This window comes from Rhinatrema bivittatum, chromosome 2, assembly GCF_901001135.1.
Source record: "Rhinatrema bivittatum chromosome 2, aRhiBiv1.1, whole genome shotgun sequence".
NCBI lineage: Eukaryota > Metazoa > Chordata > Amphibia > Gymnophiona > Rhinatrematidae > Rhinatrema > Rhinatrema bivittatum.
This window is the reverse complement of record NC_042616.1, coordinates 20,046,541-20,074,469: the sequence shown is the minus strand read 5'-3', so window position 1 is coordinate 20,074,469 and position 27,929 is coordinate 20,046,541. Positions and strand designations below refer to the sequence as shown.

At 45.0% G+C, this 27,929-nt stretch overlaps 1 protein-coding gene across 4 annotated transcripts; it reads right to left on the bottom strand.

Annotated features, from left to right (window-relative positions):
* LOC115083639 (oocyte zinc finger protein XlCOF6-like) lies at nt 1–27,648 on the bottom strand. Of its 4 annotated transcripts, none has more exons than XM_029587575.1 (4): nt 25,458–25,804; nt 21,805–21,931; nt 18,266–18,382; nt 1–3,139 (listed from the first exon to the last, which is right to left on the bottom strand). In XM_029587575.1, the coding sequence occupies exons 2-4, from the start codon at nt 21,836–21,838 to the stop codon at nt 744–746; spliced, it is 2,547 nt and encodes an 848-aa protein (XP_029443435.1). In that variant the 5' UTR covers nt 21,839–21,931; nt 25,458–25,804; the 3' UTR covers nt 1–743. The 4 variants fall into 4 exon arrangements, with proteins under 4 accessions (XP_029443435.1, XP_029443433.1, XP_029443434.1 ...); XM_029587573.1 differs by lacking the exon at nt 25,458–25,804 and adding an exon at nt 24,314–24,449; XM_029587574.1 differs by lacking the exon at nt 25,458–25,804 and adding an exon at nt 23,929–24,180.
* Nucleotides 27,649–27,929: the final 281 nt, after the last annotated feature.

The window sequence follows — 27,929 nt, the reverse complement described above, 5'->3', positions numbered from 1 at the left end:
GGCCATCTCTGTTTGTCCAGCTAAATTCTGTGCGGGCTGTGATTTACTTGGAAAATACTTGGACCAGTAGGCAAGAGAGAAAATTGAACCAGCAAGTTTTTTTTCTAGCTAACTCCCAAAGTTGGCCAGACAAATATTTTGAATGTTCACCTTGCTAAATGCTGTATTTTGGTATATGAACTTTCTGTTTTCTTCAGACCTCTTCAGCTTTTGTGCTACTGCTGTGATTTTTATTTTATTATTGGAAATGGAAAATATGAACATAAGATCTTATCTGTTAGTACAGTGTTTTAGCTTGAGGTAAGGGGATTTTTTTCTAATTATTTCTCGTCTTTTTATTTTTTTTTTCTATACCTTTTTCCAAGGAGGCGTTCTTATCTTTCTTCTTTCCTTCTCACCTTGTGTCCTTGTCAGTAGGCCTCTCTCTGCAATGATTTTTGCTGCACAATATTGTATATGATTTATTTCTGTATTATCAATAGACAGTTTCTATATACAGATTATGGCTCATTAAAGCTGCTAATCTTACATTTAATTTAATTTAATTTAATGCAAGTAGTCTTTCTCTCTCCCAGACCCCTAGCATACTTGTCCATCTCTACACAGTCCAGGAGATGAGCAATAAGTTCTTCTGTCTCCTGCTATCTTATTTGGCTTTCTTCTTCATTCCTTCTCATGTAGATTCTTTGCTATGTTCTCAGATCTGATAAATGACTATGTTATTACACGCCCGAAAGTTTATCTTAGGTAGTCTTCCCCACTCCTGGACTCCGGCATTCTTGTCCATCTCCATACATTCCAGAAATGCAGCTATCAGCTTTTCCTTCTCCTCTGTGTCTCCGCCAATGTTTTCTTAAATCTGAGTTCTGACAGAAGCTCTTATTACATTCAGGACACTTAAATGGTTTCTCAGGCGCATGGGTCCAGCGGTGAATTTTCAGATGTGACAGCTGAATGAAACTTTTGCCACACTCAGGACACACAAAAGGTTTCTCTCCAGTGTGAATCCTTTGGTGAATTTTCAAATGTGATAACTGAATGAAACCTTTTTTACATTCAGTACATGCAAATGGTTTCTCACCTGTGTGGCTCATTTGGTGCATTTTCAACCGTGATAGTTGAATGAATCCTTTATTACATTTAGGACATGTGAAAGGTCTCTCCCCTGTGTGTATTCTTTGGTGCCTTCTCAACACACATAGAGAAATGAAGGATTTTTTGCATTCGGTACAATTAAATGGTCTTTCTCCTGTGTGGACCCTTTCATGGATTTTCAGATGTGATAACTGAATGAAACTTTTATTACAATCAGTACATGTAAATAGATTCTCCCCTGTGTGTGTCCTCTGGTGAATTTTTAGACGTGATCGAGACATCAAAACTTTATTACACTCAGGACATGTAACGAGTTTCTGTTCCATGTGACTCCTTTGATGAATTTTCAGCAGTAATTGAGAATCAAAACTTTTATTACACTCAGTACATACAATGTGACAACTTTGGTGACTTTTAAGACATCCCAACTGACTGAAGGTTTTACCACACTCAGTGCATGCAAATTGTTTCTCTTCACTATGCTTTCTTTCGTGGCTTTTCAGATGTGATAGGAGAATGAAAGTTTCATTACATTGAGCACATGAAAATTGTTTAATTCCCATGTGGATCCGTTGATGCCTTTTCAGAACTGACAAAGAAATAAAGCTTTTATTGCATTCATTACATATGAAAGGTTTCTCGCCTGTGTGAATCCGTTTGTGAATTGTTAGATGTGATAGCTGAATGTAGCCTTTATTACACTCAGGACATATAAATGGTTTCCCCACAGTGTGGCTCATTTTGTGTGTTTTCAGCTGTGATAGCTGAATGAAACCTTTCTTACACTCAGAACATGAAAATGGTTTTTCTCGCAGGTGGATTCTTTGGTGCCTTCTTAGAACTGATAGAGAAATGAAAGTTTTCTTACATTCTGAACATATAAATGGCTTCTCTCCCGTGTGGATTCTTTCATGAATTTTCAGATTGGATAACTGAATGAAATTTTTATTACACTCTGTACATGTAAATTGTTTGATACCCATGTGGATCCTTTGGTGGTTTCTCAGAAGTGATCGAGATATGAAACTTTTATTGCACTCAGTACATGTAAACAGTTTTTCTCCAAGGTGACACCTTTCGTGTCGTTGCAGATGTGATAGTTGATTGAAACCTTTACTACATTCGCCACATGTAAATGGTTTCTCTCCTGTATGGATCCTTTGGTGCCTTTTTAGCTGTGATAAATAAATGAAGCTTTTGTCACACTCGGTACATGTAAACAGTTTCTCTCTAGGTAACTCCTTTATTTCACTATCTTCAATCATAGGACGGTTTTCAATTTTGCTTATTTTTCCTGTGACTGTTTTTTGGTATATTGTTAAAGCTTTCATTTGAAGGAAGCTTTCCCCCAGTTCATCACATAAAGATGTTCTTTCTTCTTTATGCTGTTGTAGGTACTTCGTTAAGGAAGGTTTGCAATTACAGGATTTCATACAATCAGTACATGCTGAGAGTCTCTTTCCAGTGTGTTTTCTTTGGGGTATTGATAATGATTCTTTCCGCACAAACATTTCCCTACACTCAGTACATTGAGAATGTTTCATTTGACTATGGATTCTCTGGTGTAAATTCAAGTCTACCTTCTGTTTGAAACAATTTCTACACTGAGAGGACAGAAAGGCTCTTTCCCCAGTATGGGTTCTCTGCTGAAATAATAAATTATATTTCCTACCAAAACTTTTTCCACAGGTGTCATGTAAAAAGTATTCCTTCCCTTTCCCCTTCTTCTGGTGAAGGTCAGAAGTAATTTGATCACTATTACTCTGAAAGGGTCTCTCTGCTCTCAGGTGTCTCTGGTGCTCAGGAATGTCTCTGAGCTCCCTGTCACTTCTCTCACATGCAGTGACTCCATCCAGTGAGTCACCTGGAGGGTCTTGCTGCTTCTTCTCTGAATCCTGCAGACTATTCCTTGTGTTTCTTCTCTCAGTCCCCTGAGAAATATTCTCAAAGAAATTTCCTAAGTCTCTTCGGATTTGTTCCATTTCTAGAGAATGTTCTTCGCGACTCTCCTCCCTCTTCTGCTCCTGTTTGTTCTCATCATCTCCTAGATATAAACAGAAGACATTAATCATATATTACTAACTACGGAAAGCTACTAACTGATCAGGGATCAGAATGTTATCCATTCCCTGGGCACCTTAATGTGGGCTATCCATGGATTTTGTGAAGTGTCATAGTAGACGGAGCGCACTGTTAACCTGCCCTGGGATGCGTGTTTTCCCTTACCCCTTATTCAGTAAGGGGCGGAAAACGCGCGTCCAACCCGCGGCACCTAACAGCACCCTCAACATGCAAATGCATGTTGATTGCCCTATTAGGTATGCCCGCGCGATACAGAAAGTAAAATGTGCAGCCAAGCCGCACATTTTACTTTAAGAAATTAGCGCCTACCCAAAGGTAGGTGCTAGTTTCTGCCGGCACCGGGAAGTGCACAGAAAAGCAGTAAAAACTGCTTTTCTGTGCACCCTCCGACTTAATACCATGGCGATATTAAGTCGGAGGTCCCGAAGAGTAAAAAAAGTAAAAAAAAGAAAGAAAGAAAAATGTAAAATGGGCCAGCGGCTGTCGGGCCGAAAACCAGACACTCAATTTTGCCGGCATCCGGTTTCCGAGCCCGTGGCTGTCAGCGGGCTTGAGAACCAATGCCGGCAAAATTGAGCGTCGGCTGTCAAACCCGCTGACAGCTGCCGCTCCTGTCCAAAATGGAGGCGCTAGGGACGCACTAGTGTCCCTAGCGCCTCCTTTTGCCCGTTTCTACCGCACCACCTAATTTAAATACAGAATCGCGCACACCTGTGCGCGCCGGGAGAGCAGGCGTTCGTCTGCTCTCCCGCGGACTTTACTGAATCGGCCCGTAAGGGACTGAGGGAACTAGCAGAGCATTGAAATTGTGCTAATGGTATGCTGATGCATCAGAAGTTAGAAAATGCAAACAAATCAGAAAAGGTGCACATAGAAAAGGCTTAGCACAAAGCATGTTTTCTGCACATAGAATAATGACTACATGTCCTGAAACTGGAATGCTTGTTTCTACCCAAGATTATAAGTATCACTGGAAACTTTACACCACACCTCAGACCAGGAGTTACATTTCCAGCACTAAGGGTGAAACTTGACTTACTGGCTAATATCCGTCCCTCGAGTCCTGACAGACTGAAGGACTTTTAATCTTTTCATTTTTGAGGGAAGATTACTCTCTGGTACTGACACTTTCCTATTTCCTATTGTCCTGCTAGACCAGTCCAGACAAGTGGGTTATGTGGGGGTGGTCTTTGCCTTCATCTCTGGTAGAAGATGGCTATAACCCACTTATCTGGTCTAGCAGGACAATAAGAAAACATAAATTAAGCCAGCGCCCCTCTCTGGGTGACATCATCAGGATGGAGCCCTGTACGGAAAACTTTTCTGTCAAAGTTTCTACAAAGCTTTGACTGGCACTGGCACACTGAGTGCACTGAGCATGCTCAGCCTGCAATTATCCCTGTGAGCCACAGGTGTCTCCCTCAGCCTCGTCTTATAGCTAAAAGCTCAAGCGAAACTAAAATAAACGTGAAAACGTATAGAGACCCAACTCCGCGGGGTGGCAGGTGGGTTTCGTGAGGACTAACATCCTGCTGTCCTGTGAGAACACCTGTTACAGGTAAGCAACATTTGCTTTCTCACAGGACAAGCAGGATGGTAGTCCTCACAAATGGGTGAGTACCAAGCTGAGGATGCCCGAGAGTGCACCAATGCACCCAAGACGCGCGAAGGGCGCGATGACGTGGGTACAGTTTGGAACGGAGGGCATCCAGAAATCCTTAAAGGGTTGGTGGATGTTGGGTAGTTAACCCGAAAGGAGTAAGAGTAGACGGACTGGCCAAACATGGAGCATGCCGGATAGTCGTATGTAAGCAATAATGGCCTGCGAAGGTATGGAGAGAACTCCAGGTTGCAGCCTGATAATATGTGTACAAGCAGCAGCGGCCGAAGGGAAGCTATTAAGGCTGAGGCAGATGCAACAGAGTGTGGTTACACACAGTGTTGTAGTGAAAAGCCTGCTTGTTGGTAAGAAAAAGATACAGACCGTTTATTAGGAGGAATAGGTCTGTTTGCCAACTGGAACTCGCACAGAAGGAAAGAGTTAGGTGGAATTCCTATGGAATGTAGGCAAGCTAGGTAGAATGCAAACGTAGTCTGTCCAAGAAAAGGAAAGAATCCTCTCGCTCTGGTGAGAGAGAGGTGTTGGGAAAAATGGGCAGAGTATATCCTGAGTAAGGAGAGATGAAAGTTGAACTTGTGAAAACCACTCAGTGACGGAGGAACGCAGGGTCAGATGAGTATGTAACTAGAAGTGTATAACTCATTGACACTGCTGAGGGAAGAATGTCCCATGTCAAACTGTGAAATGAGAGGAATGGAAAGGCTCGAACGGAGAACGTATGAGACTTGAAAGCATGAAATATATATATACATATGTATATATATATATATATATATATATATATATATATATACATATGTATTCCATTCCGTGAGTAGAGAAAATAGAGGCGGCTTGATCAGTGGATAATCCATGGTAAGCTGACTCAGAAGGGGTTTACCGTAAATCGGGTATCCCCACTCCCAAACGTTACACCAATTGGAACAGAGGTGTACGTATGTGGAGGATGTCTGGGGAGCAGAATCCGAGGGAGCAAGAGAAAGAGTGGTGTGGAAAGAAAAAAGGGTAATACCCTTTTGTATGCGTCATGTGGTAAATCATGCCATTTTGAATGGTAGGATTTATGTGTGGAAGGTTTTGTGATGCTACCAGAAACCTGAGAACATCAGTTAGTCTAGGATGTAGGACTGACTGGTGAGGAGGTAGATTGGTTACTGGTGTGATAGATTGAGAAGTATGGGAAGCATACTGGTCTCGGTCAGGGCGAGGATTAGAGAAATAGTGAACCCCGCCCCGGTTCCACATTAGAAGAGTGCTGGCTATGAGAGGCAGCAGAAGAGATATATTTAAGAGGCCCTTGATGGAAGAAAGGCATCTATGGAAACGCATTGGAAACATGTGTAGGGAGTAGAATCTGTGTGCCGTATGGTTCGATTCAGACGCAGAGGGCAAATTCGGTTGACCTCAGCGTTAGAAGATTTTTCTCTTTACACATGTAGTCGGAGACCATTCGAGAGGATAGAAACCTGCATGGAGAGGTCTGCTAGTGCGTTCAGAAAATCTCTTAGATGAGTGGCCCGAGGATGCATGAAATGAGCAAGGGCCAAGGATAGAGCTGCACAGCTTCTCAGCAGGGCAGCTAAGGTAATGCGTGCTTGTGTGTTAAAAAGCACATTGTCCCTATGCTGTCTGTCTGTATGCACAAAGGTTTGTTGCAGAGGCAGTATTGGAAGGCATAAGGGTATAACCCATAACTGTGTTTAGTGCAGTCCTCCCTTCTGAGGATTCTTAATATTGAAACATTTTTTGTAACCCAATATAAAAGTCTGTGAGCCTTTGCCTTTAAGAGGAGCCTTTGCCCTTAAGAGAAGCTCCCACCCCCCTCTACTTTCTCTCACTATCGGAAGAGCATGAATGCCCCTCAATCTAACTTGAGTCTTCCTAGGTGCCTTATAGGCTCAAGGGAATACCCTTCATGCTCCCCCTGTCACATGGTTCTTAGGTTTGCTGCCATTGGACCTTGCTCCCCTGCCCCCAGCTTGTGGAGGTGTTTCCTTTAGCAGCTCTCGACGAGAGTTCAGTCTTGCCCATGCTTACTTCTGAGCCAGCAGCGCTCTGTAAAACCCTGTGAAACGATCGGGTTTTTTACCTTTTCTCTTACTGCCTTCGTCTGAAGACTAAATCAGCCTCATATCCCTCAAGCTTCCTACCTCTACCATAAACTAACTCCTGCAACACAAGAGACCTCCTTCTCCCTCCTGCTACTCTGTCTCCAGTTACCAAAGATCTTTGCCTAGGAAATCATGTTTGAAATGCAACAATTATAAGTAATGAAATATTTACCTGTACAATAAATACATTCAAACTTAAAAAATCTTTGTCTTGAGGACTGATTTGAAAAAAGGTTTAGCTGCCTGAATAGGAAAAATCACGGATATTTACCTGATTCAGAACAGCTTATGATATAAAGCTTGCAATGCTTGGCGAAAATAACCAGCGATACGTAAGTAGTCCAACCTGGCAAACATAAAAGACCAGCTCTGTCCCGGTCAAATGCTTTTTCAGCATCGAAATTGATCAGCATAGAGGGTATGTCTTGCCAATAACAAGTTTCTAATGTGAATAATATTTTATGAACATTCATGGACGAGTTCCTCTCCTTAAGAAAGCCAACTTGGTCTTCATTATAAGAGAAGGCAGCATTGTGGATAGTCGATTTGCCATGATCTTGGCTAACAATTTGTCATCAAAGTTAAGAAGGGAAATGGGGCGATATGATTCTGGTTGGGTTGGGTCTTTATGTTCCTTGGTTATGACAGTGATATGAGCCATGTTTTGGTAAAAGGAGGAATTAGGATGAGAAATGAGATCATCAAACATAGCACTTAGAGAGAATAAAATATGGGTTAGGAGTATTTTGTAAAATTCAGCTGGGTATCCGTTGGGGCCTGGGGCTTTAAGCACTTTTAGTGTTTTTTATATTGTCGCATATTTCTTGGGCCCGGATTGGTTGGTTCAAAACTGCTAGCTGGAATGTAGAAAGACAGGGCAGGCCTGAGTGGGCCAGATATTCCCTGAGGGCTACATGTTCAACAGGGTCTGACTGATATAGGGTTTGGTAATACATACAAAAAATCTCACCCATCTCCTGGTCAGTGTTCACTATTGAATCAGCTGAGGATCGCATTGCCATAATATGTATCTGTCTGCTTATGTTTGCTAAAAGCCTCACTGACTTATTACCATAGTGATAATATTTAGTTTTAAAATACGAAGCAGGTTTTTGCACTCTCAGGTGTAATAAGGAGTTTAACTCATACTGAATAGTATTAAGTAAAGATTTGGTAGCCTAAGAGGGTAGCCTTTCAAAACTGCATTTTGCGTCCTTCAGCTTCGCCTCCAAATTGCGGATTTGGCGAAGTAGAATTTTATTTTGCATCGCCATATAGGCAATTATATCTCCCTTAGAAAAGCCTTTGCCGTTTCCCAAAAGGGGCTGGGACTTATGACTTTCATTGGTGGTAGTGTATGCTTCCCATTTTTTAGCTAGAAAAGTACAAAACCCCATGTCACCGTATAGGGAACACGGAAACCTCCAAAGTCGAGAGGTACTTGTCGACTGATCTAAGAGAATTCTATAATCACTGGGGCATGACCTGTAATTTCTAATAGTCCCAGGTCAGTACGGAGTATCCGAGCAAAATCAGTTTCTTAGGCCAATATATAATCTACACGGGATCCCGTACCATGAGCGCGGGATAAATGTGTGTATTCGGTGTCTGTCGGATGGAGTGTTCTACACACATCTAGCATCCTTAATGTACGACAAACCAAAGATACTCCCCCTTTGTTGATGAATCACCTGGCCCAGCACGTTTGGTGGTCCTATCCTGTACAGGGTCCAATACACAACTGAAATCGCCTCCTATCAAGAGGTGACCTTTTGCTTGAGTCGCTAGCAATGTTAGGAGTCGAGTAAAGAAAACATGGCTACAAACATTGGGTGCATATATATTGCAAATGTTAAAATCCTGCCCATGAATCTGACCAACAAGAATAAGGTATATGCCCTCATCAACTGATAACATTTGCTTTACCTGAAAAGGAACTTGTTTACCAATCAAAATTGCAACCCCTGCCGCTTTGGAGGGGGCTTGCGCTGAATATACCTGGCTTACCCACATTCGACTTAGTTTCTGGTGTTCAAGTTTGTCTAACTTTGTCTCCTGTAATACAGCTATATGTATATGATGTCTTTGCAAAGATTGCAGAATTTTGTTTGAGCCTATACCAGAGATATTCCAGGACCAAAATCTTAATGAATTCTGTGACATTCTATAAGTCTGAACATTGAGAGAAAAAAACCCAATAGAAGTTATCCATGTTCTAGGACCTGGGCCTCCCAGCCTAATCCCAAGTCCAACATCAAACACAATATTATGGTGTGGTGCTTCCCTAAAATCAGGATCCAAACAAATCGAAGTACCGTCATTATCCCTAACCCCCCCCCCCCACCACCACCCAATTCCTTCCCTCCCTGTAACCCCTCACTACTTCCTCCCACCATGTCTCTAACCATGGAGAACTACGCCGCCTGTCTGCATGGGGTGTTCTCCCTCTCCAGAGAAGGAATGAAAAAAATATATATAAAAAGGGGAAAGAAAAAGAAGGAAGGAAAAGAAGAAAAGAGAGGGGAAAAAAACAAACATTGTGTCTGCAATGGAACAGTCAAATCATATGGTTCTTCCACTCGCAAAATAACCAGGCCCCTTGAACAAGTAGTCTGCAGTTCTGGAAAAAGGACTCCGAAATTCAAACCGTAAGTCTTCCAAGACTGAAGATGCAGCTTTTTTGGATCCACAGCTCACGAGCCAGAAACATCATAGGATAGCATCGCCAAATCAAGTCTTTAAGACTTTAGAAATATCGAGCTGGTAGTCACTCAAGGGTCCTTTTGCAAACAATAATTATGCCAGATGTTCCATAGGCTAGATCAGCAGATGAACGAGCTCTAAAGCCCGCTGGCGCTAGGGTAGTGTCCGCAGGTATTAGACTTTGGTGTGTAAATGGTCCAGCCTTCTGCAGTATCCATAGCGGGATATCACCCTGCCAATGAATGTTCAAAGAGGGGAGGGCCCCAACCTCATTAAACCGCAGCACTTAGTCCAACAAACCAGCTACCCAATACAAAACAAAAACCAAGCTCAACACAGTGAAATTCACTCTCCAGGTTGTGAGTCTAAAGTATTCACAAATTGTGTCGCTGCCTCCATAGAGTCGTAGATGCAGGTCTCATTCTGCCAAGTTACCTTTAATCTGGCTGGGAATAGCAGCATAAAGGTCACTTTATGGTGTATCACTTTCATGCAGATTGGGGTAAAAAATTAATATCAGGGCCCCCTCATACTCCAGAGGGCGTTTCTTCCTGTATGCCAGCAATATGTCCATTTTATGTGCTGAGTTCTTGGAGGAGAAGTCCATTAACGGCTATTAATCAAGTTTACTTAGGGAATAGCCACTGCTATTGATTGCATCAGTAGCATGGGATCTTCTTAGTGTTTGGGTAATTGCCAGGTTCTTGTGGCCTGGTTTTTCCTCTGTTGGAAACAGGATGCTGGGCTTGATGGACCCTTGGTCTGACCCAGCATGGCAATTTCTTATGCTCTTATGAGTTTAAAAACTTCGCTATGACCGGACGTGGTCTGCGTCTGCCTGCCAGCTTTTGGGCCAAGCAATGGGCTTGCTCCACTTTCAGCACGCCATGTTTGGTGGGGAGATCGAGGACCCACGATTCTAAGAGTTCTGCCAGATCTACCTCTCTAATACTTTCTGGGAAACCAATGAATCATAGGTTTCCCCTACAAGATCTGTTCTCGAGGTCATCAATTTTTTTGGCTTGCTTCTCCATCTCAGATTTTAGCTCCATCACTTGGGTCTCTAATTGGACTACACGGTCTTCTACCATTGTTATCTGTGATTCAGCTTCGTGCTGCCGGACTGTGAAATCTGTTAATAACTGGCTCATCTCTTAAAACGTCTGGTATAATTTATCGAATTTAGCATCCAGCGCTGACACTACCGCCTCCACCATGTCAGTTACTTTCCCATCCCATTCTTCTGGGGTGTACTGGCCGCCGGTGCCATCTTCAGCTCGGTTTGCCGAAACTTATCTGGGTCGCGTCTCTGAGGTTTCGCTGCCATCCACTTCGGCCGTGCGAGTTCTTGAAAACAAAAGGTCAGCGGCACGTAATGAAGGGTCTCTTCCTTGATCGGGCATTTAAGGAAAGAAAAGACTAAAAAATAAAGCTCTCTGGAAGAAAGGAAGGCAGACCTCTGCCAGAGAACGTCCTACTCCTTGACCATGTCATGTGACCTCCATAGATTTATATTTGTAAACCAGACTGAGTGGCGACATAAGAGCGAAGTGTGAATGAAATTATTCGTCAGTGTAATTCTTTTTTAAAACGCGATCCCTTGTTACATGTAGTGGCTGAAACAATATTTTTTTTAAGGATAAATGACACCAACAGAGGTATTTCAGTCAGACCTTACTACCAAAAAAGCAATATGGTGTGGAGTGCCTCTCAATTAAATTAGTCACATTTTCCAACATAGAATACAAGTAATATGTTTTCAACTGTACAAACTGGTGTATGAGATCAAGTTTTTCTACAAAGTATGAGTTACAGTCTCAGTTTACTAATTAGGTTATTGAGCCTTCTTTTAAAAGGCTGTAAAATGTTATAATGCTTAAGGATATAATTAAGGTTGGCAAAGTTTGAATTAATTTATAGATGAAATGTGAGATTCAGTGCATCGCTATTAGTCTTAAAACATCTTATTGATGCAGCATTGCTATCTTTAAGTGTAAAATATCATTATAGTGATGCTCAATTAATTGAACCAGTGATGAACGTGCAATTTGAAGCGCAGATTAACGCTGCTGTAATAGAGGTAAAAATACTGAATGCTGTAATAGAGGTAAAAATACTGAATTCTCTCTCATATTAAACAAAAACTGTTCAATAATTAGTTAATATTGCTCCAGAATATTAATTTTTCGCCTCTATTTCCCTATAGAACTATTGATTAAGGAATTCATACAGTTTAAACAAAGAAAGCTGTTCGTATATATAAACACATTTCCAAAAAACAGGTATTACCTTTATATATATTATATTATCTATTTACTAAATTAAATAGACTATTTCTTCTTCTCCCCCCTTTTTTTTTCTTTTCCTCTACTCTCTAATCTATGTCTTAATTGTATTAGTACATATTATGGACTTTTCTATTGCATGCATACAATTGCTCATTATTTTCTCTGTTCATTTATGCCCATAGTTGTTTTGATATGTTACATTTTTTTACATTAATGAGTTTTTCAAATTCTTTTTAAATTTTATGTTGGAACAGCCAACTAATAAAGAATGGTTCTGATTGTAAATGATATTTGAATGAGGTTGCATAGTGTTTGTTTAGTTAATATAATGAATACGATTGTGTACTTAATTTGACTTATGATCTATATATTCTATTATTATTTTGTAACCCCTGATGCAGCCCACACTGTAGGTGAATCTCGACCAGAGTCGGGCGATTTGGATTATTTATGCTTGAATGTTTCATCCTTGATCTCCTTAATAAATACAATCCAAGAACTAAGACGACTGGGTCTACATTTTTTATATGCTTCCTGGCTCTTATAGACCGCCTTCCGTACTGTTTTCTGGCTAAGAAGGGGGGCAGTTACCTTGCTGATACATGGGGAGAATTTTAAGAGCATTGCTCGCACTGAAAAGCCCATATATGCGAGGATCTAGGACACACGCAAACAACGTGTATTTTAAAAGCTGGAAATTACATGCATATATACATGTGTGTGAGTAAAAAAAATAAAGGGGCAAAAAGGGGAGGAGTTGGGGCGGGGCATGGGCGTTCTAGAGCAGAGCCAACAGTTATGCAGTTAGGTCTGCATTTTAAAACCGTCCACTGCAGCACGCAGCAGCCTGTTAGCCGCATATATTTACTGCTACTCCTGATGAGGTATGAGTCTGCAGAAATTGCTGTTTAGGCCTAACTCGACAGGGTCCAGGTCAACTGGATAGAGTGCAGGATGAAGAACCAGAAGTGTCTGGATGACCTCAAGATATGCTAAGCAAACTGGTGGACCAACTGTGAAAACTGGGAATGTCCTTCATGTGAGCATATTTTAAAATCCGCTTACCTGTGTGCATCAAAGCCGACAATTTCTTAAGAAAGTATGTTTGATCGAGTAATGGCTTAAAATTAGGAGCAAACATATGCGTGGTGGGCATATTTTAAATCTTATGCACGTAAAAGGAAAACTGATTCTTACCTCCTAATTTTCGTTCCTGTAGTACCACAGATCAGTCCAGACTCCTGGGTTTTGCCTCCCCTCCAGTAGATAGAGACAGAAAACGTTTTACTGACATTGTACTTAACCCAGTGTGGCTCCTGCAGTTCCTCAGTATTAATCTGTACCCAAACCAGAAATGCAAAACCATATCAACAGATTCTAGAATGAATCCCCTTTTAACAAGCAGAGGGAAGAGGAAAAATCTTAATTGAAAAACTGCCCCCAGACAAAAAACTGGTGAAGGGCTAACTCAATAAAAACTGTGCTATTCTTCAGAGTAATTAGATAAAAAGACTGATCAAGCAGGGTCTCCTAATCCCCCTTTCCTCCAATGGGTGGGACTCTGGACTGATCTGTGGTACTACAGGAATGAAAATTAGCAGCTAAGAACCAGTTTTCCTTTCCATTTACGTACCCAGATCAGTCCAGACTCCTGGGATGTAGCAAAGCTTCCCTTAACAGGGTGGGACCGTGAGAGTCCCGCTCAAAGCACACTTTCACCAAAGCTCATGGCCTCCGGAGCCTAGACATCCAAGCGGTAATGTTTAGCAAAAGTATGCAACGACTTCCAAGTAGTCGCCCTACAGATCTCTTGTGGCGAAATGACTTCCAAGTAGTCTCCCTTCAGATGTCTTGTGGCGAAACATTCTGACACTCGGCCCAGGAGGCCGCCTAGAACGAATAGAATGAGCCTGAAGCCCCTCCGGAACAGGACGACCCTAAGAGATATACGCCGAGCTAATCGCCTCTTTCAATCACCTCGCAATTGTGGCCCTGGAAGCCTTATGACCCTTTTTGGCCTCAGACCAAAGTACAAAAAGTTGGTCCGACAAACGGAAGATGTTCGTAACTTCCAGGTACCGCAACAAAGTACGCTTCACATCTAAACGCCGCAACTCCTTAGCTTCAGGTGACATAGGGTTGCAATTCGAGAAGAACGGGAGCTCAATGGACTGGTTTAAGTGGAAAGATGACACCACCTGTTAGCGCTGTGGATCCTTGAGCCTGCTCGAGAGCTGGTGTATCCACAGAGGGGAGGCCCTCTGTGATTCTCATAGCCGGGAGGCGGCGAAGGACCAGGAGACCTGACAGGGGCTTCCCGTCAGGTTGAGCCCTTGGATGCCGGGGCTGGCAGGAGTTAGGCGAAGGTCTCCTAGCGGAGGAATGTCCAGTAGGCAATCCGAGTCGAGGCTGGCGGAAGTCCAGAAGAACGAGGACAGTCCAGGAGTTGAGGCAGGCAGCAGCGGTGCAGCATGAGTAACCAGGCCAGAAGTCAGGGCAGGCAGAAGACAAGCAGGAGCCAGAGAAAACGCCAAAGGTCAGGATGGGCCGAAGACAGAATAATCAGGATACCAGGCCGAAGTCAGAACCAAGGAGACAACCGAAGGCAGGAAGCAGAAGGAGTGGAACCACGGGAGCAGGAACACAGGAACTGGTACCAGCAGGAACGGAGGCTGGATCAAGCAGGAACAAGCAACTAGCTACTCTCAAGGAGCTGACCCTTTCAGGAGAAAAGCAGAACAGATTGCTAACTCTGCCCTCCTGATGGGGTGAGCGATAACAAATTGCTAACTCCTCCCCTCTGGAGGAGGAGAGCATAACAAGAATACAATTACAAAACCCTAATACTTCTGCACAAGACCATCAATAATGAAAAAATCGAATGGCTAAAGGACACCCTCTACCATCATGACTCCCAAAGAAATCTTCGGTCCAAGAACACTGGCCTATTTATTTATTTATTTATTATTTTTATATACCGACATTCATCTCAATCGAGATATCACACCGGTTTACATTCAGGTACTGTAGGTATTTTTCTATCCCCAGAGGGCTTACAATCTAAGTTTTTGTACCTTTTAGAAAGAAAAGGTAACAGACAGTTACTGGTAGACAGTTTTTACTAGGGTTTCCCCCCCCCCCCTCTCCATCATAACTTTAGAAATGGATTTCAGAAATTGCGGTGTAGCACAGATTGAGTTTTGCTTACTTTGTATTATCAGCCTGAAACTGAATGACTGGCACAAGTGATTCTTACTCCCTGAAGACTTGTATTGTCTTAACCCTCTTACTTCTTTACTATTATTTTACTTTACTATTTACTTTACTATTTACTTTACTATTATCCATCCCCTCCACAAAACTAACCCACCTCACCACAACCAGAGAACACGCCATCTCAATATCGGGCCCCTCCCTATGGAACAAACTTCCCGCTCAACTCAGACTGGAACCCTCTATACAGGCATTCAAAAAGCACCTGAAAACTTGGTTATTCCAAAAAGCCTACCAACCTGTATGCTAAATCATCACTCACCAAGCTCCTATCAGCTCCACCCCTTAACATTCATAGTCTCTATGCAGATCTTCATGAACTAACCTCTCTTCCCTTCGACTCAAACACCTCCCCCTAAGCTTTACTATCACCCCGAAGATCTTCAACTTAGTTTTCACCCCTCCACGTAGGTTCCCTTGTCAGACTCAATTCCAACCTGTTTCTTAGTTTCCGGACACATTTTACCACTAAGACCTTACATCGCCACAGGAGATGTTCTCCACTCTGTCAATATTCCCTAACTAAGTTACTCTGTTTCCCCTGTTATAATGTTGTAATATTATACTGTCATAATGTAACAATAACTAAATTACACTGTCTTCCCTGTCATTATGTTGCAATGTTAATAATGTTATAATGTAACAATAATAAGACATCTTAGTCATACTATTCACAAGTTATAATGTAAACCGATGTGATATACCCCAATGAATGCCAGTATATAAAAACAAACAAAAATATAAATAAATAAAATAAATAAGCCACAACGGGCTCCAATCGCTCCGCCTGTTGGGCTTCAGCGCCTGACAAAGACCTGTCTGACTGTAGCTGCTGCACCCAGCACAAGCCTGCCCGCAACATAAAACTGCCACACATAGCTGCCCTAACACCAAGGGCCGAAACCTCGAAAATTTTCTTGAGGGGCACCTCCAGCTTCCTGTCCTGAAGGTCCTTCAGGGTTGCCAACCCGATAACAGGAACTGTGGTCTTCTTTGTTACCGCCGAGACAGCAGCTTCAATCTTCGGAACTTTGAGAAGCTCCAGTGAATCCTTGGGTAAAAAGATACATTTATCCATTGCTCTGCTGCCCTTTAAGCCTTTGTCAGGAGGGTCCCACTCCCTGAACAATGCGCTGACGGACTTCAGAAATGGGAAAAATCTCGCTGGGCCCCTGAGGCCAACCATGACCGGGGTCCACTGGTCCAAACTCTGAGTCTTCCTGCAGAACCTCAATACCCAGCTCCTCCAGAACCGCAGGTATCAGAGGCCTGAGTTCCTCCTTGTGGAACAAACAAACCACTTTTGTATTGTCACCATCGACAGACAGATCCTTCAAAAGACTCTGATCCGGATCTTTTTCTGGAAAACTTAGATCTGATCCCGTAGGATCCTGCCCTGGTGGATCCTCCGTCACTGAAACTTCCAGTGAGCTGTTTGCAGCAGGCAGCAGTACTGTGGCCCTCAGGAGCCACCGGACCCTCATGGGCCCCTCCTCCCTGGAGGGCCTGGCTCTCTTAGTCAGCCTTAGGAGGACCCCTTTCACTGATTTGTGCCACGCAGACCTCCAAGCCTTATAGGTTTTGTATAGGAGCAAAACAAAATCCAAAGAAAAGGAGGAAGAGGAAGCATCAGAAACCTCCTCTGGATCCACTTCACTCCCTGAAGGGGCTCCCCTGGCGCTCTGACCCTTTCCAGAGGCCGCCTCCACTAGAGACAACGGAGGGGGACATTCCTCCTCCCTTCAGCGGCCCTGAAACTGGCCAAAATGGCTGCAATTCCCATTCTTAGTGGGAAAGGATCAGCAGTGGGCTGCCGCACTGGTGAGAGCCCTCCCAACTTGCGGTGTTGAGAAGATCTCCTTGCTCCTGTGCTCCCCGAAGTGCTTTCTCCACCAGAGAGGGACTGGGAGCATTTTCCATTGCACGTCCCCACAGACAGCACAGGCCGCACCATGTGGCATAATCCCCGGTGCCGGACAGAACGGGCAGAGACCACCGAAGGAAAGGGACATGAGACTGAGACGCTCAATCAGGGAAGCAGCAGCGCCGGGCTGCCAGCGAGTTGTTCTACAGCCGCCCCCGACTCTGTCTGCAGCTTAATACAGATTCCACAACTTTTATGTTATTTTATTTTTTTTAAACTTTAAAGCAAAAGACATAAATACTTCCCTTAGAAAGATGTCCGGAGGCTCAGTCCAACCCCCAGGGCAAGTGAACTGGGTCCCCTGGTTGTCAGCCCTGTCCGGCACAGAAGGAGTGAGCTTAAGAAAGGGTCCCCAACTCCCTGCTTGTCCACCTCTTCAACCAGAGGGGATGACCCCACTGGGACCTAACAACCTCTGGGAGGCTGAAATCCAAATCTCCTTAGCTGTCTTCTCTCCCTTTTCCTTTTTTTCCAGACTGCAGGTTTTGCACATCCACCATCTGCTGGAGACAGAGAAATACTGAGGGACTGCAGGTGGCACCTCGGCTTAAGTGTCAGTAAAACTTTTTGTCTCCATCTGCTGGAGGGGAGGCAAAACCAAGGAGCCTGGACTGATCTGGGTACGTACAGGGAATGTGCACATGATTTAAAATTCTGGTGCATATTCGCTCACGCATCGGCGCACTTGTTTTAAAGTTACCGTCTAAGGGTATCCCAAGCTTGTTTAAGAGATTTTTGGATTTGTTTGCTGTCAGGCCTGGGTAAGGGGGCTTTCGGGAACTCCTTTCTCATGGGCAGGCCAGGAGTAGAAGAGATTCCGCTGCTCTCCATCACACAAATCGTGGATGGATCAGGGATGACTCTCCGGCAGGAAGGAGGAAATGCCGAATTGGGCCATGTCTGGATATAGTCCAATAACTAATTCAGCTAACTCCAAATATCAGAATAAGTTATTCAGCTATCTCTGCTCCATCCCAGAATGCTCACAAAATAGCTCTAAATTAGCCATGGATAAGTGCCTTTGATATTCAAAAGTAGGTATTTATCCTGATACCTCAAAATGTATCTGGTTAAATGCTTTTGAATATCAATTTAATAGTATTTATTATTACTCAGTTGTACTCTGGAATACTTCTTCTTTCTCTGTACAGCATTTATTATTGCTCACCTGGGTATGAGTGAGTAACATCTCTCTCTCCTGATTCCTGGGGATCCCAGACATATGGCTCTTCTTGTTTTATCCATGATGATAATATTTCAGAATTGATCCTTTCATGATCCGTTTCTAGGGATATAAGAGAGAATTAAGTTATGGTTTTCTTACATCCACAGCAGCAGTTCTCAAGGGAGCAGCACATGATGAGGAGGGGGAGGTTTTTCTCCTCTCATCCACCATAGAGCGGATGGATCTGGGGGTCACTGTATGAAATGATCTTGAGGTGGTCAAACACTATAAGATAGTAATGACGGCAGAAAAAGACCAAATGGCCCATCCAGTCTGCCCAGCAAGCTTCTTTTGGTAGTAATTGCTGCTCTGTGCAGGTCACCCCCATGTGCTCTGTTAAGGGTAGCAATATGAGCAATCAAAATCAAGTAACTGTCAAACTCATAACAAAATTACTGCTAGCGACATTTTTACAGGGTGAACAGCCTTCCTGAGAATTCAGACAGTGCTGCTTGATGTGCTTTGCTTATGGATTTGGCCACAGAAGCAGTCCTGCGGTTTTTCACTTATATCTGCATATCAGTATCCCCAGACCGTAAAAATCGGGGTCCAGCATTGGCTGTCATCTGAATCCAATTCCCCTTTTACCCTTTCTGTCGAAATGGAGAGCGATGTTGCATTTGCGTCACAAGCATCAAGGCTGATTGATTAAGGGTAATAAAATAAATAAATATAGTAATGACCTGCTGAAAAGGCCCAAAAAGTCCATCCTATCTGTCCAGCAAGCTTCTTAAGGTAGTAACTACCACTTTGTGCAGATTACCCCCATGTTTCTCTTAAGGGTAGTAACTGCGGCTCCTTGCAGGTTACCCCCATGCACCCTTTTCTTCATATCAAACCTCTAGTCTTTAGGACTTTACAGTGGGCACCTCAGCCCCAGAGAGGCCACCAATATCTAAAACAGGAAATTCAGGATTTGAGATCCACTCCCATTGTCAGGTACTTGCCTACAAACTACCAAGGCAAAACTTTCTCTGGCTAATGTCGTCAAATGGAGTACCGTTGAGGCTCCTTGTGACCTTGGGCAAATCACTTCATCCTCCGTTGCCTCAGATACAAACTTAGTTTGTGAGCCCTCTGGGGACAAGGAAATGCCTACAGTACCTGGATGTAGTTCCACTTTAAAGTGATTGAAAAGTGGAATATTAAAAAAAAAAAACCACACCTGGGGCTGAGGAGACCACTTCGAGAGAAGCCACTGTCCTGGAACAGAAAGCTTTCTCTCATAATCCTGTGCGCGAGGATCCCAGAGGGTAGCAAGGTCTTCTGTAGGGCCTCCTATGCACCCTTGCCCATGGAGCCAGAGCCAAGGTTTTTGCCACAGGACCCAAGAGTTGTAGATAACTTCATCCCAAGGGTCTCTCTGTGTCCAACAATGAACTGATTTGCCTTATAGCTGAAGGTTGCTACCCGAAGAGCCGTACTGGAAGCCTCAAGGCCTGCATAAGCACTGCCTCTGTCTTCCTTCTCTGAGAACACCATCTCTCTCCACAGCTCTTCCTTTTATTGGGAGAGGAGCAAGTATAGCTTCGCCAAGGACTTTCCACTTTTAAAATTAGCCTTGGGAGAGCACCATTCTAAGTCCATCAAAACCATGACTGACTTGTGCAAAGAGAGAACAATTTTAAGAGCTATCACTAAGAAAACATCCACGGCTCCCAACTCGGAACCCTCCTGAGGGATCTCAATGCCCAGCTCTTCAAGAACTGCTGGGATGAGAGGAGACAACTCCTTCTTGTAGAATAAATGGACCACCTTGGGATCATCTCCTTCAACCGCCATCCATTGGGCTGACTCCCGATACGGATCTTGCTCAACCACGGCTGGGACCACATCCTGAGGGCCCAGGTCTTGGTGATCTTATCTGAGGGGTCCGGAGAGGTGTCCGCGACTGATGGTGGCGACAAGGTCCCTAGGAGCCTCCTGACTCTCGTGGCCCCCACATTGGCCCTGGCCCTCTTTGACTGCTTCCATGGAAGCTCCCTCGTTACCTTATGACGAGTCGATTTCCTTGCCTTATAGGCCTTGTGTAAAAGAAGAACAAAATCGGAGAAGGTAGAGGATGCATCAGAGACCCCCCGGGGTCCTCCTCACTCCCTACAGGGGCCCCCATCAGTCCCAACCTTCGGAGACAATGGGGGGAAAAATCCCTGCCCCCTTCCATGGATCATGCTGCAGCATTAAATGTGGCCAAAATGGCCACCGTTCCAGTGCTCAGCGGGAGCTGACTCTCCGAAGACTGTTGCACCGACCCAAGCTTCCCATGCTCTTGGCGTCTGCTCCCACAATCCCTATTTGTGTTCCCTGATGGTCCCTCCTCCCCCAAGGAGGCATTGAGCACAGAGGCCATCGTGGGAAAGATGCGCACGCTTGTCCCTACAAGCCGCCCCACGTGGCATCAAAATCGGGGTCGGTGGGTAGAAGGAGGAGACAGTGTCGGGTCGGCAGAAAAACAAAGCTCCAGAAAGGGCAAACACCAGAGTCGACAGAAGAGACAGCAAACCCCAGGACGTGAGGAGCCCTGCCTTACAGACACTCCCGGCTGCTGTGCCTATACTTGCTTTTTTTTTTTTTTTTAAATGAGTGAGTTGTCCTTTTAAAAGCTGCAACAAAAGCCTCTCCAGCGTGATTAGGAAAGGGCATTGTGTACTCCAGGAAACAAGGTTACAATCTGTACCCTGCGGTTCCAAAATGGCTGCTGTTCCTGCCATGGCAACAAGCACTCTGGTGGGAACTGGCTGTGCCACCAACCCCTACCGATGCAGTGTCTATCCCCCCACCTCCCACACTGAGCAGCTTGCTCTCCTTATCCTCTCTGCAAGCGCGGCAGAGAGAAGCACCTCCTCTTCCCCCCCTCATCTGTCTGTGCCTTCCACACGCTGCATACAGCATGACTCCAACAGACTGACCTCCACACTCTTGATACCTTCTTTTCTCTTTTTTTGTTTAAATTTGTGTGTTGAATAAGGAACAGGTTCAGACAGGGAGACAATAAGGAAAGAAGAGCAAATTCCTTCCTTCTCCCCCTCCCCCCCCCCCCCCCACAAGGGAGAACTAAATAAATAGGAAGTGGAGAAGGGTGGCCAACCCAGACCAAGTCTGATGCCCTGATCCATAAAAATGGAAGCCCCCCCTCCCCAACCTAGGGCTGTGCTCTGCTGAAGGAGAGAGTACTAGACTTTCAGTTCAGGAGTTGCCCATACCAAGTCTCAAGTTTTCCTCTTCACCCTGCCTAACCAGGCTTCAGCTCCCAGCACGGGATGCTCGCCTGCCATCTGCTGGAGGCAAAGAATACTGACAGGCTGGGGTCAGCATAGGAGTCTATAAGGTGTGACGTCAGCAAACCTGTTGATCTCTGTCTCCATCTGCTGGTTGGTGGGCATAACCCATGCATCTGGGCTGGTCTGGCTTGCTGAAGAGGAAATTACTTTTAAAAAATCAGCCACTGTGCCTGTTAAAAATGCAGATAATGCAGTCCTTACCTAGGGAGCTCAGGGTCTCATAATTCTCCTTCATCACTTCCTTGTAAAGCTCCTTCTGCCCTTCATCTAAATACGCCCACTCCTCCTGAGAGAAGTAGATTGTGATGTCCTCAAATGTCACCGGCACCTGAAACACAAACCAGAAACACTCTGAGACGCATGGAGGGGGCTCAGAATGCATTAGATCTCAGCTGGATTTATTCTCCTCACATTTTAGCATGGAAAACCTCTCCTCTCCTAGGACCTGCCAGACATCTTCCACCCCTATTCCCCTTGTATGTGCTCCTGGAGTCTGTTTCCTCAATTGACCCCAATGTTTGTAAGTCTATGCATAACCTGCTAACTGGTGCTGTGTATTCAGTGGCATGGCCCTGCTATCTTTTTTTTTTGTTTGAAAAATAAAGTTTACTGTAGCAAGTCTTTAATGGTTATTTGTCACCAAACATATTTTCTCACTGTTACATCCATAATTTGTCCACAGTCTATATTCTGCTTCTCTGGCTAAGTGTACTTCAGGGTGGCTGACACTAGAATAATCTCTTCTCCCAGGTTTTTTTTATTTATACTTTATTGTCCATCATTAACATATCAAAATACATGTAAACATGAGATGATAGAGATGGAAACATTTTCATGAATACAATAAACATGGATATAAGTTAAACATTGGTCTCTGTGTCATGTCTAACTGTTTTAACTTAAAAAAACAAAACAGTTATTGTTCATGTCATCTACTTCTGTGTTCCGAAGGATCTTGTCCACATTGGTAGGAGTGAGGAAAGACAGAACAATTTTTATGCAGTAAAGTCAATACAGTGCCTTGCATCACAATCGACATGTTCATACCCTTATTGAAGCGTTAAGGGGCTAAACACTGCCTCCAAGTTTTGTAGGGTTGCCATATCTCCATAAATCTAGGGAAATTATGGTGTTTTCTAGCAGTCATCTTATAAAGTTTGCACATTTTATCAACTTTTGCAATAAGCATATTCAGGGTGTGGTGAGGTTTTTCTCCAATTCGCAGCGATGACACATCTTGCTGCTATAAGGATTTGATGTATCAGCCTCCATTCGTATTTAGAGCTAGGTTCTGGGGCATTCAGTAAAGCTTGTTCTGGGAGTATGTTGATATCCTTCTTAAGCATTTGTGTGATCAAATTAGAGACTATCGTCCAAAATTGAGATATTGTGGGGCATGTCCACCACACGTGGAAATATGTTCCTCTACCACCACACCCACGCCAGCAAACATCAGAGCCTCTGATTTTTGCCTTGCTTAATTGGTCGGGCATGTAGTACCACCGTAATAACACCTTATAACTATTTTCTATCAAAGAAGCTGAGATAGAACTTCGCTTTGTGTGCAGGAATATTAAATCCCATGTTTCTGTTTCCAATTGTTTCCCCAAGTCCTTCTCCCAAGCTAATACAAAGGTTGGGTGTCAGTTCTTATCAGTGTTGAAGGAAAGTATATATTTTTGTAATAAAACTCTTTTTAACTTGTTAGCTTGTGCGCACCACTTTTCTAATTGAGTTGGCCCTTGGGGCAGATCTCCTGCTATATCGGGAGTCCGTAAGAAGTGGCATATTTGAGCGTAGGAGAATATATCTCTATCTAATAGTTGGTAGCGGTCCTTGAGGGTCTGGAAAGGGATAATGACCTCCTGCTCCCTTAGCATACCAATGGTCTCAATTCCTTTTTCTTTCCATTTGGTGAGCCCAGAAGAGGCCCATTCCGGAGTGAACTGATTGTTATGGTATAGAGAGGAGCTGAGAAAATACTGTCTGACCCAGCTATCTTAAAGTAAGTCAGTTATGTATAAACGGCTAACTTCAGGACAGCCCTTTGGCCTGGCCAGAGTTGGCTGGGTAAATCAGCTGGCTAACTCTGAACATCGAGTTAGCAGGTTCACTTATCCGGCCAACTCGGCTCCTCCCCAAGCCACCCATTCCCTGCTGCTGACTTGGCCGGCTAAAAACATAGCTGGCTTAGCCACTTTAGGAGGCTAAGTGACACCCGCAGACCATAGCCGGCTAAGTGCTGTTTTCGAATATCGGACTGACTACTCCGGTATTAACATCATCCCTTCGTTTAGATCTTTATCAAATGTTTTATTTCTTTACCTCTATTAGATTCTTGGTTCAATAAAATTTCTGTTTTTTTGTAGCTCTCTTTATTTAATCTCATTCTCTCCCAAACACTTCTCTTGTTAAAGATCACAGTTGGCCCTCAGTCTCCCTCTCTTTGATCACGTGACGGAAGGGCTACCCGGGGCCCTGCTCCCTTCCTCTCCGGAAGCCGAACAGCTTTATGAAAGAAAGAGGTGGCGTTTTTTAGTTTTTACTAAAGATATTTAAATTGTTCTCTCAGTTCACGAGGGCCTGAAGTTTGACGTTTCTCTCTCTCTCGGCCACTTATCAATCTCTCACCAAAATAGGCACAAATTTTTTTTTTTTTTTTACTGAACCCTCCCCACCACCTGTTAAATTAAAGATTCCTATCCCTCACCTTTCCAGGGAATCGATTTTTTTTTTAACTGAATTGGATTCATATCAAGTCTCACACTCCCGCGCTTTTTCTCAAATTAATTCGGCTCCTTTCTGAAGTTTTTCTTTCACAGGAGTTCTTTGTCATCAGTTCTTTATTTTATTTTTAAAGACTGTTAAAAGTCTTCCCATGAAGAGCCCCCCCCCCCCCGTCCCTGACACCTTCCCCCTCTCAGTTTCCCCTCCACCAAGGGTCTCTCAGCCTAACCGCAGCAACTGAAAACATTCGCCTTCCGCACAGGAATCGTTACGCCAATGACATCATCACCGAAAGAAAATAGTTCCTCCCAAGTCCCGGTCTGCCCATAAAAATGACCTTTCTACCACTCAGCACCCTTCAGGAAGTTTACACACTCAGGACATATAATATTGGTCGTCGTCCCCCGAAACAAAAAAAATTATTTAACTAGCCCCCAAAATCCATAGGAAATCCGGTTGCAGCGTCCCCCCTTTGTTTTTTTTTATTTGATTTATATTCTGCTTTTCAATACGACAAAGCGGATTGCATTCAGGTATTTCCCCATCCCTCAGAGGGCTCACAATCTAATTTTGTACACAAGGCAAACCTAATGTCCTCTCCGCCAGGATTTTTGTTTCCCCCCCCCGCCCGCTCGCCACCGTGGGCCTCCCGTCCAGGCCACGCGTGGTTGCCATGGCGATCTCTACATCCTGCTGCGGGGGGGGGGGGGTAGAACGTGCGACTGAAGCCTCGGGTTTCCTTGCGATTTTCTGGGGGAGGGTTTGCTTTTTGTGCTCCGCTTCCTTCCCTTGCAAGTGTCCAACTCTTTAGGGTTTCCCCTGACCCAAGCAAATGTTACCCGCCCCGCATGGTTAGGGGGTGGCGGGGGCATGCCACGGCCACCCCAACGCTTATTTTTGCTTCCTGTTTCTTTTCACGGAGCCACCGGCACCAGATTAATTCCGGGGTCGACCGGGTCATTTGTGAGCAGGCAGGGCGGGGGATTTCCCAGGGCCCGCCTGGCTGATCGCCCCCCCCCCCCCAATTCTCTCTTATTTGCTTTTCCTGACCCGGTGCACTTTCGGGTCACATCATTGTCGTCTCACCGCCGGATCCTTGCAGCCGCAGCTTTACTGCTATTTCTTACCCCCCGTCCGAGCCTCTTAAACAGCAGCACCGGCAGAGGTTTCCCCCCTTGCTTTGCCGCCACTGGCCCACGGGGCAGGCGGACAGCAGCGCTCCCGCTTCCCTTCTAGGCCTGCCCCCCTCTATCTTGGCTGCTGCTGCCCGGCTTTTGACAGGAGGCTTTCGCAGCAGAGGAAATAAGAGGCAGTACTGCACCTGCAGCTATTTTCTTTTTTTTTTTTAAAAGCTAGTCCTAGCCCATTCATGAGCCAAGGCCTTCCTTGTGCCCCGCTAGCAACCCACCACCACCATGTTGCCCGCTGATCCAGCCAAGGGCATGTGGCTGTCCTCGGGCTCCCTAAGCAGATCTCTTCTTTATCTTTTTTTTATGCTGTTACAGTAAGAGCGGGCAGGAGAAGCGCGTGGCCCTGTGCGCCAGTGACGCTCCAGAGGCCCCGCCCCCTGCAGGGGTTTCATTCGCCTGAGAAGCCTCGCTCCCTGCATGGGTTTCCTTGGTAACAGGACGTGTGTGCTGGGGAGTGGCCCTGTGACCCAGTGTGTGGCCGAGGCCCCTCCCCCTGCATGGGTTACCTTAGTAACCGGAAGTGTGGGCAGGAAAATGGGCAGGCCCTGTGAGCCAGTGCTGGCTGAGAACCCCGCCCCCTGCATGGGTTTCCTTTGTAAACAGGAAGTGTGTGCTGGGGAGTGGCCCTGTGACCCAGTGCGTGGCCGAGGCCCCTCCCCCTGCATGGGTTACCTTAGTAACCAGAAGTGTGGGCAGGAAAATGGGCAGGCCCTGTGAGCTAGTGCTGGATGAGAACCCCGCCCCCTGCATGGGTTTCCTTTGTAAACAGGAAGTGTGTGCTGGGGAGTGGCCCTGTGACCCAGTGCTGGCTGAGAAGCCCTCCCCCCCCCCTCGCATGGGTTTCCTTAGTAACCGGAAGTCCCCATGGGAGGGGAAGCGAGGAGACAGGAGTAGGAGTAGTGACAGAGAGGAGCAGAGGTGGGTAGGAGAATGGGCAGCACTATGTGAAGCGCTTCCTCCTATCCAGATCTGCTGACTTGTGAGAACAGCAAAAGGAAAACAGTTCAGCCCTGGCTGTCATGTTGTGGGTTGTGACCTTGTGCTGGCTGCTGGCCTGATAAATACTGGGAGAATATCATGAAGTCATGCACCCCAGTGCTGGTGCTTCCCCTTAATCTGTCCCTGGACAGGGTCTGGAATGATGGGACCCTCGTGGCACTGAGCAGCAGACACTCGCCCTTGTTGCCTTCCTCTAATGCTGGACAAAGCTATGCCAAGGTGCTACGTAGCATGGCTGTAAAATTACAGAATGAAAATAAATGTACTGAGCCCAGTTTTATTACAGCCAGCATAGGTGGGGCTGGCTGTAATAAAATAAGGGGTGCCAGATTCTGAAAGTATGCGAAAACTGAAGCTCCTTCCTACTCATCTCTGATTTCCATAATCTCAACACAGCTTTGCGCCCAGGGCTACACAGGCCACAAAAACTTCCTCCCACCTTATCAGAGTGGCCTTGCATACTTATCCCTGCTAGCGTGCATGCAGAATTTTAGGCCCATATGCATATAAATGACATTCCCTTTCCCCTCAGCTGCGCCCCAGGGAGACCTCTCTGCCAAGTGCATGGAAAAAGGGACAAAGCTGCTTGGCTGCATAATTATACACGTCCAACCCAATATGGTTATTACTATGAAGGTCGGTATAAAAAAGTGTTAAATAAATAAATATTCCAAAAGCTGTTTTACATGCGCATATGCTTATGGACATTAATCCTCTATGCTCAGATCCTGCTCAGAAATGCTGGATGATAATTTAGAGCTCTGTTTTGGAGTGTTGCTGGATCGGGAAGCGTAACGCTGTGCACAGAATCAGAAAGAGAAAAGGGAAGCAGGAAATGAGAACAGGGAGCAACTTCGGCTCTGCAGCAATACAAAAGGAAAACTGACTCAAATCTGCCCCATAGCAAAACATAGAGGAAGAAGAAGAGCCTGAGGGGCTGCAGAGAATGAATGTGAGGAGGGGGGATGGGAGCAGTCCCAGGCTGCATCCCCTGCCCACCTCCCGCCAGTCTCCTACCTGCTGAGCAGAAAGCCCTGCAGCCATGCTCCTGGCCCTTCTCCAGAGGGTGGGGGCAGCTTTGGGCTATGCTGGTGAAGGCGCTCAGCTTCTCCCCTAATGGACACAGAGGAAGGAGTGAGGGAGTCTGGGAGAGAGGATGCAGGAGGGAGGGAGGCTGGGGGAGAGGCGTTTCTGACTGCTGCCATCTCCTGCACCCATTCAGTACTGTCAGCAGAGGAGCTGATCCTGCACACAGTATCCACACCCAGATGCACATTTCCTAAAGCAAAAAGAGAAAATCCCTGACTTCCCACAAAAGGAACAGGAAAAACTCTGAATAATCCTGGGGGAAAAGAGGAGAAACAGCGGCTACAGCTGCAAAATCTGTAGATTCCTGCCACCAGGCCAGAA